The following is a 14,797-nucleotide window of genomic DNA, read 5'->3' on the forward strand; positions in this document are numbered from 1 at the left end:
TCCAGCCCAAAACCACCCCAAATACACCCCAAAATTCAACCGAAATCACCCCAAAATTCACCCCAAAACCACCCCAAAATTCAACTAAAATCACCCCAAATCCATCCCAAAACCACCCCAAATTCACCCCAAAATTCAACCGAAATCACCCCAAAATTCACCCCAAAACCACCCCAAAATTCAACTAAAATCACCCCAAATCCATCCCAAAACCACCCCAAATTCACCCCAAAATTCAACCGAAATCACCCCAAAATTCACCCCAAAACCACCCCAAAATTCAACTAAAATCACCCCAAATCCATCCCAAAACCACCCCAAATTCACCCCAAAATTCAACCGAAATCACCCCAAAATTCACCCCAAAACCACCCCAAAATTCAACTAAAATCACCCCAAATCCATCCCAAAACCACCCCAAATTCACCCCAAAATTCAACCGAAATCACCCCAAAATTCACCCCAAAACCACCCCAAAATTCAACTAAAATCACCCCAAATCCACCTCAAAATTCACCCCAAATCCCTCAAATCTACCCCCAAAATCCCCCCTAAAATCCACCCCAAATCCCCCCCTAAATGCCCCCAAATTCACCCCAATTCCATCCCAAAAACACCCCGAAGTCCCCCCAAAACTCACCCCAAATCCATAATCCCAAAACCACCCCAGAATTACCCAAAATCCACCCCAAAATCTACCCCAAAATCCACCCGAAATCCCCCAAAACCCACCCCAAAATTACCCAAAATCCACCCCAAAATTAAAACAAAATCACCCCAAAATTCACCCCAAAACCACCCCAAAATCACCCCGAAATCCCCCAAAATTCACCCCAAATCCCCCAAAACCCACCCCAAAATTACCCCAAATCCACCTCAAATCCATCCCAAAATTAAACCAAAATCCCCCCCAAAATCCACCCCAAAACCACCCCAAAACCACCCCAAAATCCCCCAAACTCCCCCCAAACCCAACCCCGACTCCATGGGGGGACATTTTTGGGGTGACAGATCTCCTGGGCCGGACCCAGAAGCCCCCCGAGATGCTGAGGACCCCCTGAGGGGCTGGAGGGACCCCCTGCCCCAACCCCGGGGGGGATTTTTGGGGTCCCCCACCCCAAAACCCACCGAGGCAGAGCCCACCACGGACCCGGGGGTGACACCAAGGGGGTCTGACCACGCCCCCGACCCGCAGGAGGACCTGGAGCCCACCCCCACCACGGAGAATTTTGGGGGGGGGGGTCTCAGATTTTGGGGGGGGTCGGGTCTGACCTCGCGGCAGTCCTGGAGGAACCTCTGGAGCTCCAGGTGGTCCTGGAGCCGCCGCGTCCACTCCTGGGCCAGCTGGTGGTTGCGCTGGCTCCTGCGGGGGACCCCCTAATTAACCCTTGGTTGGCCCCTAATTAACCCTTGATTGGCCCCTAATTAACTCTTGATTAACCGGTAATTAACTCTTGAGTAAGCCCCGAACCTCCCCTCAGAGGGGAAACTGAGGCACGAGGCTCCATCTGGGATCCACCAGGAAATCCAGCTCTGTCCTCGTTCCTGGGGGTTCTGGGTGGAGTTTTGGGGTTCTGGGTGGAATTTTGGGGTTCTGGGTGGAGTTTTGGGGGTTCTGGGGGAAATTTTGGGGTTCTGGGTGCAGTTTTGGTGTCCTGGGTGGAGTTTTGGGGTCCGGGATGGAATTTTGGGTCCTGGATGGAAATTTGAGGTCCTGGGTGGAGTTTCGGGTTCCTGGGTGGAGTTTTGGGGTCCGGGATGGAATTTTGGGTCCTGGATGGAAATTTGAGGTCCTGGGTGGAGTTTCGGGTTCCTGGGTGGAGTTTTGGGGTCCGGGATGGAATTTTGGGTCCTGGATGGAAATTTGAGGTCCTGGGTGGAGTTTCGGGTTCCTGGGTGGAGTTTTGGGGTCCGGGATGGAATTTTGGGTCCTGGATGGAAATTTGAGGTCCTGGGTGGAGTTTCGGGTTCCTGGGTGGAGTTTTGGGGTCCGGGATGGAATTTTGGGTCCTGGATGGAAATTTGAGGTCCTGGGTGGAGTTTCGGGTTCCTGGGTGGAGTTTTGGGGTCCGGGATGGAATTTTGGGTCCTGGATGGAAATTTGAGGTCCTGGGTGGAGTTTCGGGTTCCTGGGTGGAGTTTTGGGGTCCGGGATGGAATTTTGGGTCCTGGATGGAAATTTGAGGTCCTGGGTGGAGTTTCGGGTTCCTGGGTGGAGTTTTGGGGTCCGGGATGGAATTTTGGGTCCTGGATGGAAATTTGAGGTCCTGGGTGGAGTTTCGGGTTCCTGGGTGGAGTTTTGGGGTCCGGGATGGAATTTTGGGTCCTGGATGGAAATTTGAGGTCCTGGGTGGAGTTTCGGGTTCCTGGGTGGAGTTTTGGGGTCCGGGATGGAATTTTGGGTCCTGGATGGAAATTTGAGGTCCTGGGTGGAGTTTCGGGTTCCTGGGTGGAGTTTTGGGGTCCGGGATGGAATTTTGGGTCCTGGATGGAAATTTGAGGTCCTGGGTGGAGTTTCGGGTTCCTGGGTGGAGTTTTGGGGTCCGGGATGGAATTTTGGGTCCTGGATGGAAATTTGAGGTCCTGGGTGGAGTTTCGGGTTCCTGGGTGGAGTTTTGGGGTCCGGGATGGAATTTTGGGTCCTGGATGGAAATTTGAGGTCCTGGGTGGAGTTTCGGGTTCCTGGGTGGAGTTTTGGGGTCCGGGATGGAATTTTGGGTCCTGGATGGAAATTTGAGGTCCTGGGTGGAGTTTCGGGTTCCTGGGTGGAGTTTTGGGGTCCGGGATGGAATTTTGGGTCCTGGATGGAAATTTGAGGTCCTGGGTGGAGTTTCGGGTTCCTGGGTGGAGTTTTGGGGTCCGGGATGGAATTTTGGGTCCTGGATGGAAATTTGAGGTCCTGGGTGGAGTTTCGGGTTCCTGGGTGGAGTTTTGGGGTCCGGGATGGAATTTTGGGTCCTGGATGGAAATTTGAGGTCCTGGGTGGAGTTTCGGGTTCCTGGGTGGAGTTTTGGGGTCCGGGATGGAATTTTGGGTCCTGGGTGGAGTTTTGGGGTCCTGGGAGGAGCTTTGGGGATCCTGTATGGAATTTTGGGTCCTGGATGGAAATTTGAGGTCCTGGGTGGAGTTTTGGGTTCCTGGGAGGAGCTTTGGGGATCCTGTATGGAATTTTGGGGTCCTGGGAGGAGCTTTGGGGTCCTGGGAGGAGCCTTGGGGTCCTGAATGGAATTTTGGGTCCTGGGTGGAGTTTTGGGGGTCCTGGGAGCTGCTGGTGGCTGCGGGGTGCTCCCGCTGGGCCGGGGGTCTCCACGGTGGGCACCTACTTGGCCCGCAGCCCCTCCATGGCCTCGGCCACGCGGTCGCTGTGCAGGTTGCGCTGGCGCCGGAGGCTCTCGCCGGCCTGCAGGACCAGCTGGACCTTCTGCAGGTTCAGCTCCAGCGTGGTGCTGAAGTCCTTGTGCTTCTTCAGCGCCTTGGTCACCCCTTCCACCGTGTCCGGCAGCTCGGCGTGGGCCAGGGTGGTCTCCTGGGAGGGTTTGGTGGGGCTGGTGACCTCTGCCCCTGCCCTTGGGGTGGTCACCTCAATGCCACAGGAGCTGCTCCCACCCAAATCCATCCACCAGGACATGTTCCCACCCAAATCCACCCACCAGGAGCTGCTCCCACCCAAATCCACCCACCAGGACCTTCCACCACCCAAACCACCTCCTCCCAGACCTGGTTGTAGAGGCTGTTCTGGCACTGCTGCACGTCCCGCAGGAAGAGGTGGAAGACGTGGGACTGCACCAGGACCTCCCTCCTCATCTCCCAGCTCTGCAGGAGCTTCCCCCAGCCCGCGTCCAACTTCTGCAGCCACTGCTGGAGGGACAGGTAGGGCACCTCCATCTCCTCCAGGGCCAGCAGCTCGCTGGCCGCCTGGATCTTGGCGTAGTCCTCCTCGTAGCCGTTGATCTCCTCCTTGAGGGCCACGTGGACGTTCAGCAGCCTCTCGGCCTCGGCCAAGCTGTCGGGGACCTCCTCGGAGCCCACGGCCGCTTGGGTCTTCACCAACCACCCCAAGAAGTTGTCCAGGTCCTGGATGAACTGCTGGAGACGGCCGGCGATGGTCAAGGTGTCCTCACAACCTTGCAGGGCCCGCTTGAGGTTGTCCCACTCCTCGCTGATCTCCTCGAAGGGCAGCAGGATCTCCAGGGCGCGGCCGGGGTGGGCGGCGGCCAAGGCCTCGCCCTCCTGCTGGAGCTCCACCAGCCGTGGTTCCAGGACCACCAGGGCGGCCTCCATGGTGGACAAGCGGCGCTGCAGGGCCAGGACCCCGCCCAGGTCGCTGCCACCGGACTGGGTGGCCTCGATGGCTTTTCTCTTCTCGCGCACCTGCGCCTTCATCTCGCTGCACTCCAGCAGGAAGTTCTGGATCTTCAGCACGGAGCTGAGCTGGCTCTTCTTGTTCTCCACCAGCTCCACCACCCGGTTCCAGCTGGAGATGGGGACAGGAGTGGGGTGAGATCCCCCCCCCGAGCTGGGACAGGGCCCACCAGGATCAGAAGCAACCCTTGGGATGGGCTGGGAATGGTGGCCTGGTGACCTGGACCCCATGGGGACATCCCACCACTGGAGAACCACAGGTTGGGGGGCTGCAGACAGCCCCACACAAAGTTGTCCCCACCAAGGAGACCTCAAGAAGGTTGAGACTCATTTCAGGACCCCCAGGATGAGCTTGGACAATTGTCCTGGAGAGGTGGAAGCCATGGGGACATCCCACCACTGGAGAACCACAGCTTGGGGGGCTGCAGGCAGCCCCACAGAAAGCTCCCCCCACCAAGGAGACCTCAAGAAGGTTGAGACTCATTTCAGGACCCCCAGGATGAGCTTGGACCATTCCACTGGACACCTGGACCCCACAGGGACATCCCACCACCGGAGAACCACAGGTTGAGAGTCTCCAGGCAACCCCGCCATGGAGACCCCGAGAAGGTCAAGGTCCGTCTTGGGTGCCCCCCACGCCCATACCGGCTGTTGAGGTGGTCCTGGCAGGACCGGACCTCGTCTGAGCTGGGGTGGCCACCGTCCACCAGCTGCTGCACCACCTGGTTGACGTCCAGGATGCGCCCCATGACGCTGTTCATCTCCTGGTCCAGGCTCTCGAACCTGAGCAGAGGGACACGGGCAGGTCCACCACGGCACGGAGCACCTCAACGTCCAGCCTCACCCCACCCCACCCCACCCCACCTGTGCTGGACCACCTCGACCTCATCCAGCTCCTCGGGCACCTCCATCTTCTCCAACCACTGCTCCTTCTCGTCCACCCACACCTCGCAGGCGTGCACCTCGCTGAACATGCGGTAGACGGCCAGCGCGTCCTGCAGCCACTGCGTCCTCAGCACGGCCACCTCGGCCACCTCCCCGTAGAGCTGCTCCACCTCCACCACGCGGATCTGGACGTCCACGCCCTGCCGGTGGTCAGGGGCCAGGAGAGCCAGCTGCTTGCGGAGGGACAGCACGGCGGCGCGGTGCTTCTCCACCTCGTCCACCACGGCGCGGTGCTTGCGCAGCAGCGCCTGGCTGGAGTAGTCGTCGTGGCCGAAGTCGTCGCTGGACACGATGCGGTACATGTCCTGCAGCCAGGCCACCAGGTCGTCCGTCTCGGCGCTGAACTGGAAGAAGTTCAGGGCGTCCTCCAAGCGCTGCTGGTGGAGCCCCGTGATCTCCTCCAGCTTCTTCCACCGCAAGCAGACTTCTCGCATCTTCTCCTGGATGCCCACGGAGCTGAAGGACTTCTTGGCCAGGATCTTCTCGCCTTTCTTCATGGTCTGGTGCAGCAGCGCCCGGCGGTTGCCCAGCTCGCCCAGCATGGTCTTGTGTTTGTTGGTCAAGGTCATGACGCTGCTGAGGTCGCGGCCGCAGGTCTTGGCGGCCAGGATCTTCTCCTTCTCGCGGATCCAGGCCTCGGCCTCCTCCATCTCCTGGAAGAAGGTCCAGAGCTGGCGGGAGTCCTCCAGCTCCTTCCTCCTCTTGGCCGCCAGCTCCTCCAGCTCCTCCAGGCAGGTCTGGACGTGGTTGACGCGGTTGCAGATGATCTGGGGGTCGCAGGGTTGGTAGCCTGGGCCAGGAGAAGGGGCTTAGATGGTGGCAGGGGGTGGCCACGGGGGTGTCCAAGCAAGGACTGGATGTGGCACTCTGGGCTCTGGTCATAGGTTGGACTCAATATCTCAGAGGGGTTTTCCAACCTCACAGGTTCTGTGGGGACTCTTGCAGGTGGCCCACCAGGACCTTGGGTTGACCGTTCCAGGGTCCACCAAGACATTGGGTCAACCTTTCCATGGGCCACCAAGACCATGGATTGAACCTCTCATGGTCCAACAAAACCTCAGTTGACCCTTCCATGGTCCCCCAAAACCCTGGTTGACATAGCCCACCAAGACCTTGAATGGCCCTTCCATAACCCACCAAAACCTTGGCTTGACCCTCCCATGGTTCATGAAGACCTTGGCTGACCTGCCCATGGTTCATCAAGACCTTGGCTGACCTTCCCATGGTCCATCAAGACCTTGGCCGACCTTCCCATGGTCCATGAAGACCATGGCTGACCCTCCCATGGTCCATCAAGACCTTGGCTGACCCTCCCATGGTCCATCAAGACCTTGGCTGACCTTCCCATGGTCCATCAAGACCATGGCTGACCTTCCCATGGTTCATCAAGACCATGGCTGACCCTCCCATGGTCCATCAAGACCTTGGCTGACCTTCCCATGGTCCATCAAGACCATGGTTGACCTTCCCATGGTCCATCAAGACCTTGGTTGGCCCTTCCCAAGGCCAAACGCCTCCCCCGCCCCTGGTGACCCACCCTGGTGGCCCCCGTTACCCTCCAGCTCCGAGAACTTGAGCGCGGCGGCGTTGAGGGCCTGGACGCGCTCGGTCTGGGCCGAGATGTCGGCCTCCAGCAGCCCGTGCTTCTGCAGGAGGTCCTCAACCTCCAGCAGATGCTTCCCCAAATCCTTGGAGACCAGAAGAACCTGGAGAAGAACCAAACCGTGTCATCCAGCGCCGCCGGAATTTCGCCGCGCTGCCGAATCTCCTCCGTGGTCTCTACCTGCATCTCCTCCATCCAGTCGATCATGTAGACCATCTCCTGGAAGATCTTCTGGAGGGCCAGGTTCTGCTCGAGGCGGGCGCGGCGGGCGCGGACCAGCTCGGTCAGCAGCGCCCACTGGCGCAGGATGTTGTCCTTCTGGGCGCCGATGCGCCGCGTGTCGTAGTAGCCCTCGGACTCCATCTCCAGGGCCAGCTCCACCACCACCTGGATGCGCTCCTGGTACGAGGAGATGTCGGCCTCGATGGCCTCGTGCTTCTTCATGGCCGCCTCCACCGCCGGCAGGTCGTAGCCGAAGTTGTCCTGAAGGGGAGGGAGATGGAGCGGGGTGGGGTGGGGTCCTCAGCGGTCAAGGAGGAGGTTGAGGAGGTCCCACCAGCCCTCTGTGGTCAAGGAGGAGGCCAATGAGGTCCAACCCCCTCTCTATGGTCAATGAGGAGGTTCCACCAGCCCTCCATTGTCAAGGAGGTCCCACCAGTCCTCCATGGTCAATGGGTAGGCCAATGAGGTCCAACTCCTTCTCCATGGTCAATGAGGAGGTCGAGGAGGTCCCACCAGCCCTCCATTGTCAAGGAGGTCCCACCAGCCCTCCATGGTCAATGAGTAGGCCAATGAGGTCCAACTCCTTCTCCATGGTCAATGAGGAGGTCGAGGAGGTCCCACCAGCCCTCCATGGTCAATGAGGAGGCCAATGAGGTCCAACCCCCTCTCGGTGGTCAACGAGGTCCCACCAGTCCATCATAACCAAGGAGGTTCAACTCCCTCTCCATGGTCAATGAGGAGGCCAATGAGGTCCAACCCCCTCTCGGTGGTCAACGAGGTCCCACCAGTCCATCATAACCAAGGAGGTTCAACCCCCTCTCCATGGTCAACGAGGTCCCACCAGTCCACCCCCTCTCCATAGTCAATGAGGAGGTCGAGGAGGTTCCACCAGCCCTCCATGGTCAAGGAGAAACTCAGAAGGTCCAACCACCTCTCCCCTGGTCAAGGAGGTCCCACCACCTCTCCACAGTCAAGGAGGAGGTCAAAGATGTCCAACCACCCCTCCCCTGCTCAAGGAGGACCCCAGTGACTTTCCACCATCCTAAATGAGGTCCCACCACCCAACACTGCGCTCCTCACCCCCACCCCACCCAGGGATTGTCCCACCCCAAGCTGAAGGTCCCCCACGATCCCTCCCACCCCACCCCACCTGCGAGACCAGGCGCTGGTTCTCGTTGAGCCACGTCTCCCTCATGATGGCCTTGTGGTCAAAGCGCTGGGCCAGCAGCTCCAGCTTCTCCTGCCGGATCAGCTCGTTCCTCAAGGCCACCTCCCGCTCGTGCTCCGCCTTCTCCAGGCAGGTCCAGGCCTGGCGGGCGGGGACATGGACAGGTCACGGGGGTCCCCAACCCCACTGTGGTGGTGGGACTCCATCTCCACGTCCTCACCTTGTTGATGTCGGAGATGCTCTTGCCCTCGCTGGGCACGTAGAGCTTGCGGTTGGTGGCCCGGAGTTTGCTCTGGATGGTGAAGAGCAGCACCTCGAGGTTCCCCTTCTCCTGGAACCTGGGGGGTGGCACCGGTGGGGAGGTCCCTGTCACCACCGGCGCGAGCTGGGACGTCACCACCGTGCCCCAGGTTCCACTGCCACCAGTTTGGGTTGAACTGGGACCTCCTCATCACCACCACCATGGGGTGGGACATCACTACCCCCCAGGCACCATCCATGACCAGTTTGGGTTGAACTGGGACCTCCCCATCACCACCACCTTGAGGTGGGACCTCCCCATCATCACCCCCACCACCCTCAGGTACCACTGTCACCAGTTTGAGCTGAACTGGGACCTCCTCAACACCACCACGATGAACTGGGACCTCCTCACCACCCCTCAGGTCCCATCCACCACCAGTCTGGGGGGAACTGGGACCTCTCCACAACCACCATGACCACCACCAGCCATGTCCCACTGCCCCCAGTTTGGGTTGAACTGGGACCTGCCCATCACCAACACCAACTGGGACAGGTCCAACTCCTTCTCCATGGTCAATGAGGAGGCCAATGAGGTCCAACACCCTCTCCATAGTCAAAGAGGAGGTCGAGGAGGTTCCACCAGCCCTCCATTGTCAAGGAGGTCCCACCAGCCCTCCATGGTCAATGAGGAGGCCAATGAGGTCCAACCCCCTCTCGGTGGTCAACGAGGTCCCACCAGTCCATCATAACCAAGGAGGTTCAACCCCCTCTCCATGGTCAACGAGGTCCCACCAGTCCACCCCCTCTCCATAGTCAATGAGGAGGTCGAGGAGGTTCCACCAGCCCTCCATGGTCAAGGAGAAACTCAGAAGGTCCAACCACCTCTCCCCTAGTCAAGGAGGTCCCACCACCTCTCCATGGTCAATGAGGACCCCAATGAGGTCCAACCCCCTCTCCATGGTCAAGGAGGAGGTCAAAGATGTCCAACCACCCCTCCCCTGCTCAAGGAGGACCCCAGTGACTTTCCACCATCCTAAATGAGGTCCCACCACCCAACACTGCGCTCCTCACCCCCACCCCACCCAGGGATTGTCCCACCCCAAGCTGAAGGTCCCCCACGATCCCTCCCACCCCACCCCACCTGCGAGACCAGGCGCTGGTTCTCGTTGAGCCACGTCTCCCTCATGATGGCCTTGTGGTCAAAGCGCTGGGCCAGCAGCTCCAGCTTCTCCTGCCGGATCAGTTCGTTCCTCAAGGCCACCTCCCGCTCGTGCTCCGCCTTCTCCAGGCAGGTCCAGGCCTGGCGGGCGGGGACATGGACAGGTCACGGGGGTCCCCAACCCCACTGTGGTGGTGGGACTCCATCTCCACGTCCTCACCTTGTTGATGTCGGAGATGCTCTTGCCCTCGCTGGGCACGTAGAGCTTGCGGTTGGTGGCCCGGAGTTTGCTCTGGATGGTGAAGAGCAGCACCTCGAGGTTCCCCTTCTCCTGGAACCTGGGGGGTGGCACCGGTGGGGAGGTCCCTGTCACCACCGGCGCGAGCTGGGACGTCACCACCGTGCCCCAGGTTCCACTGCCACCAGTTTGGGTTGAACTGGGACCTCCTCATCACCACCACCATGGGGTGGGACATCACTACCCCCCAGGCACCATCCATGACCAGTTTGGGTTGAGCTGGGACCTCCTCATCACCATCACCACCATGAGCTGGGACATCACCACCATCCCTGAGGTCCCACCATCACCACCAGTTTGGGTTGAACTGGGACCTCCTCACCACCCCCACCATGAGCTGGGACATCACCAGCCCCCAGGCACCATCCATGACCAGTTTGGGTTGAACTGGGACCTCCCCATCACCACCACCTTGAGGTGGGACCTCCCCATCATCACCCCCACCACCCTCAGGTACCACTGTCACCAGTTTGAGCTGAACTGGGACCTCCTCAACACCACCACGATGAACTGGGACCTCCTCACCACCCCTCAGGTCCCATCCACCACCAGTCTGGGGGGAACTGGGACCTCTCCACAACCACCATGACCACCACCAGCCATGTCCCACTGCCCCCAGTTTGGGTTGAACTGGGACCTGCCCATCACCAACACCAACTGGGACAACCACCACCAGCAGCAGGGAGGTCCCACCACCAGCCCACCAGGAGGTCCTCACTTGACAGGTTTCTCCAGGGTGCAGAAGGCGGTGAAGGCCTGGAGCTGCTGCTGGACGCCGGTCAGCGAGTTGGCGAACTTCTGGTTGGTGATGATGGTGATGGTGTGGTGGATCCAGGCCAGCAGCTCGGCCGCCAGCGCCTCGTAGCGCGCCGTGATGGCCGCGATCTCCATCACCTGGTCCAGCACCTGGTGGGGTTTGGGGTGGGCTTGGAGGTGCTGCAGGAACCCTCCGAGGGCCACCTGGGGCTGGAGGAGTCACCAGGGTCCGGCCGGGACGGGGAGTTGGGTGGTCATGGTCTGGTTGGTGGGTGGGGGTGGACGGAGGGGTGGACGGAGGGGTGGACAAGGGAAGGACAGAGGGGTGGACAGAGGGATGGACAAACGATGGACAAGGGATGGACAAGGGGATGGACAAACGATGGACAAACGATGGACAAGGGGATGGACAAGGGATGGACAAACGATGGACAAGGGATGGACAGAGGGGTGGACAGAGAGATGGACAAGGGAGGGAGAAAGGGATGGACAAAGGGATGGACAAGGGATCTACAAAGAGATGGACAATGGATGGACAAGGGATGGACAGAGGGGTGGACAGAGAGATGGACAAGGGAGGGAGAAAGGGATGGACAAGGGATGGACAAAGGATTTACAAAGAGATGGACAATGGATGGACAGAGGGGGGGACAGAGGGGTGGACAAGGGATGGACAAGGGATAGGCAAAAGATGGACAAGGGATGGACAAAGGGATGGACAAGGGATGGAGAAAGGGATGGACAAAAGATGGACAAGGGATGGACAAAAGATGGACAGAGGGATGGACAGAGGGGTGGACAAGGGATGGACACAACATCCATGGAACAGGGGGATGGACAAAGGGATGGACAGAGGGATGGACAAGGGGATGGACCAAGGGGTGGGAGATCCATGGACAATGGGGATGGAGACTCGGGTCAAGCCCCACCTTCCCGATGCGCTTCCCCTCCACCGCCAGCGCCTTCATCTTGGAGAAGTAGTGGTAGAAGGACACCACGTAGGTGATGATGGACTTCTCGTCAGGGTCCTCCATGTTGACATCTGGTGAGGGGGGCAGAAGGTCAGGACCCCCCCAAAACCTCCACCCCAGGACCACCAGGGATGGTCCCACCAACTCCGGGCTGATCCATCAACCTCGACCCTTCCCAGAAAAAACCTCACTCCCAAAAAGGAGGTGGAAAACTGGAGGGTGGAGATGACCCCACCCCGCGTGGCTGGAGAGATGGACGGATGGACAGACGGACGGATGGACAGATGGACACACCCCGTCCGTACCCTCGGGGTCCAGCAGCTTGCTGAGCCCCAGGTGCTGCTCGGCCGTGTTGAAGGCCTGCTGGAGGTTGTAGGTAGCGTTGGACTTGGTCAACTTGTGGAAGTCGATGAGATCCGGCCTGAGGTGGGGTGGACACTGTCACCTCGACCCCCGCCACAAACCCCCAGAGGTGACCCCAACATCCAGGAGGTCCCCCCCGTGTCCACCCCACCGGCGCTGACCGGTGCCTGTGGATGAGGGCGTTGAAGGCCAGGCCATCCCTCCAGCTGGTGGTGAAGTTCTGGATGTTGACCTCAGGGTAGCTGTGGAGGACACCGGGGGTCACCAAGGGTCACCAGATCTCCTGGAGGGTCCCATGCCACCACCTCAGGTCCTCACCCCGCCGTCTTCATCTGGCACCAGAGCAGCAGCGCGTCCTTGGCCGAGCGCGTCTCCCGGTTGTCCTCGGTCTTGATCTTGATCACCTGGATCTGGGGGAGGAGCGGTCAGGAGACACCTGGGGGTGGAGGAGGAGGAGGACAAGGGGAGGACACGGAGAGGACCCCGGTGGCACCTGGAAGCGGAGGATGATGGTCCAGATGAGGCCGAGGGTCAGGCGGTGGTTGCCGTCCACGATGTCGTGGGAGCCGACGTTCTCCAGGTGGACGCGCTGCTCCTTGAGGAACTGCAGGGCCTTGTCCACGTTCTCCAGGGAGTGGATCCGCATCCGGCCCCGCGTCGGCTTGGGCTGGGGGGACACGGGGACCTCCGGCTTGGACAGGGTCCTGCCACCCCACCCCACCAGAACAGGTCCCAGACTGGTGATGGTGGGAGCTGGGAATGGTGGAGAGGTCCCAGTCCCACCCAAACTGGTGATGGTGGGAGCTGGGGGTGGTGGAGAGGTCCCAGTTCCACCCAAACTGGTGATGGTGGGAGCTGGGAATGGTGGAGGGGTCCCAGTTCCACCCAAACTGGTGATGGGGAGGTCCCACCTCATGGTGGTGGTGGAGAGGTCCCAGTTCCACCCAAACTGGTGATGGTGGGAGCTGGGGGTGGTGGAGAGGTCCCAGCTCATCGTGGTGGCAATGGGGAGGTCCCAATTCAACCCAAATTGGGAGTGCTGCTCATGGCAATGCTGATGATGATGATGGAGGTGGTGGTGATGATGATGATGGTGGTGGTGATGATGATGATGGTGGTGGTGATGATGATGATGGTGGTGGTGATGATGATGATGATGCTCATGAAGACAATGATGCTGCTCACGGCGATGGCGACAATCACCATGATGATGATCATGATGATCATGATGGTAGATGATGATGATGATGATGAAGATGATGATGATTCTCATAATGATGGTCATGGAGATGACGATGGTGATGATGATTCTGATAACGATGGTCATGGATGATGATGATGATGATGATGATTCTGATAACGATGGTCATGGAGATGATGATGATCCTCATAATGACAGTGATGGAGATGATGATGATGATGCCAATGCTGGTGGTGAAGACAATGACGCTCATGATGATGCTCATGGAGATGATGATGATGATGTTGATGATGATGATGACAGTGAGGATGCCACTCATGCTGTTGATGATGATGACGATGATGATGATAGAGAATGACAAGGATGATGATGCCACCAGTCATGGCAATGATGACAGCAGAGGATGACAATGATGATGATGACAATGATGATGATGAAGGTGTTAAGAGAATGATGATGATGATGCCACCACTCATGGCAATGATGACAGCAGAGGATGACAATGATGATGATGACAATGACGATGATAATGATGATGAAGGCAATAGAGAATGATGATGATGATGCCACCACTCATGGATATGACAGTAGAGGATGACAACGATGATGATGACGATGATGATGATGATGAAGGCAATAGAGAATGATGATGATGCCACCACTCATGGCAATGATGACAATGGATAACAACGATGACGATGACGAAGACGACGATGATGACAATGATGATGATGAAGAGAATGACGATAATGATGCCACCACTCATGGATATGACAGTAGAGGATGACAACGATGATGATGATGATGATGACGATAACAATGACGATGATGAAGGTGTTAGAGAATGATGATGATGCCACCACTCATGGCAATGATGACAGCAGAGGATGACGACGATGACGATGATGATGAAGACGCAGCGTGGGTCTCCTCACCAGGGTCTCCCCCGAGAGCACCTCCAGCAGCCGCGTCAGCACGAAGCCGTCGCGCAGGTCCGAGTAGAGGTCCCCGACGCGGCAGGCGGCACGCGCCAGGTGGGCGTTGACCCACTTGGTGAAGGTCTTCTTCTGCACCGCGTCCCGCTCGTCTGGGGGGACACCCAGGTCACCCCAAATCCACCTTGAGACCCCAAATCTCCCCTGAGCCCCCCATGGGACTCAGGAGTCTCCAAGTGGGTGTTGACCCATTGGTGAAGGTCTTCTGCACTGTGTCGTGCTCATCAGGGGGGACATCGAGGTCCCCCCAAATTCACCACAATCCACCCCAAATCCACCTTGAGACCCCAAATCTCCCCTGAGCCCCCCATGGGACTCAGGAGTCTCCAAGTGGGTGTTGACCCATTGGTGAAGGTCTTCTGCACTGTGTCGTGCTCATCAGGGGGGACATCGAGGTCCCCCCAAATTCACCACAATCCACCCCAAATCCACCTTGAGACCCCAAATCTCCCCTGAGCCCCCCATGGGACTCAGGAGTCTCCAAGTGGGTGTTGACCCATTGGTGAAGGTC

General features: G+C 58.7%; 1 protein-coding gene across 1 annotated transcript in view; it reads right to left on the minus strand.

Moving 5' to 3' along the window:
* The window catches only part of SPTBN4 (spectrin beta, non-erythrocytic 4), a gene marked incomplete at both ends in the record, with an annotated part of 15,389 nt that extends 1,011 nt beyond the window's left edge, over positions 1 to 14,378 (minus strand). Inside the window, 16 exons of the mRNA XM_041486767.1 lie at positions 1,273 to 1,363; positions 3,324 to 3,526; positions 3,718 to 4,474; positions 5,008 to 5,145; positions 5,227 to 6,097; positions 6,863 to 7,013; positions 7,091 to 7,393; positions 9,685 to 9,843; positions 9,923 to 10,040; positions 10,719 to 10,906; positions 11,686 to 11,798; positions 12,033 to 12,148; positions 12,252 to 12,332; positions 12,409 to 12,500; positions 12,584 to 12,757; positions 14,227 to 14,378. Of these exons, the coding sequence (XP_041342701.1) occupies positions 1,273 to 1,363; positions 3,324 to 3,526; positions 3,718 to 4,474; positions 5,008 to 5,145; positions 5,227 to 6,097; positions 6,863 to 7,013; positions 7,091 to 7,393; positions 9,685 to 9,843; positions 9,923 to 10,040; positions 10,719 to 10,906; positions 11,686 to 11,798; positions 12,033 to 12,148; positions 12,252 to 12,332; positions 12,409 to 12,500; positions 12,584 to 12,757; positions 14,227 to 14,378 (3,707 nt within the window). The remainder of the gene's footprint in view (positions 1 to 1,272; positions 1,364 to 3,323; positions 3,527 to 3,717; positions 4,475 to 5,007; positions 5,146 to 5,226; positions 6,098 to 6,862; positions 7,014 to 7,090; positions 7,394 to 9,684; positions 9,844 to 9,922; positions 10,041 to 10,718; positions 10,907 to 11,685; positions 11,799 to 12,032; positions 12,149 to 12,251; positions 12,333 to 12,408; positions 12,501 to 12,583; positions 12,758 to 14,226) is intronic.
* Positions 14,379 to 14,797: the final 419 nt, after the last annotated feature.

This window comes from Pyrgilauda ruficollis, unplaced genomic scaffold (genome assembly GCF_017590135.1).
Source record: "Pyrgilauda ruficollis isolate IOZ18807 unplaced genomic scaffold, ASM1759013v1 scaffold780, whole genome shotgun sequence".
Lineage (NCBI taxonomy): Eukaryota > Metazoa > Chordata > Aves > Passeriformes > Passeridae > Pyrgilauda > Pyrgilauda ruficollis.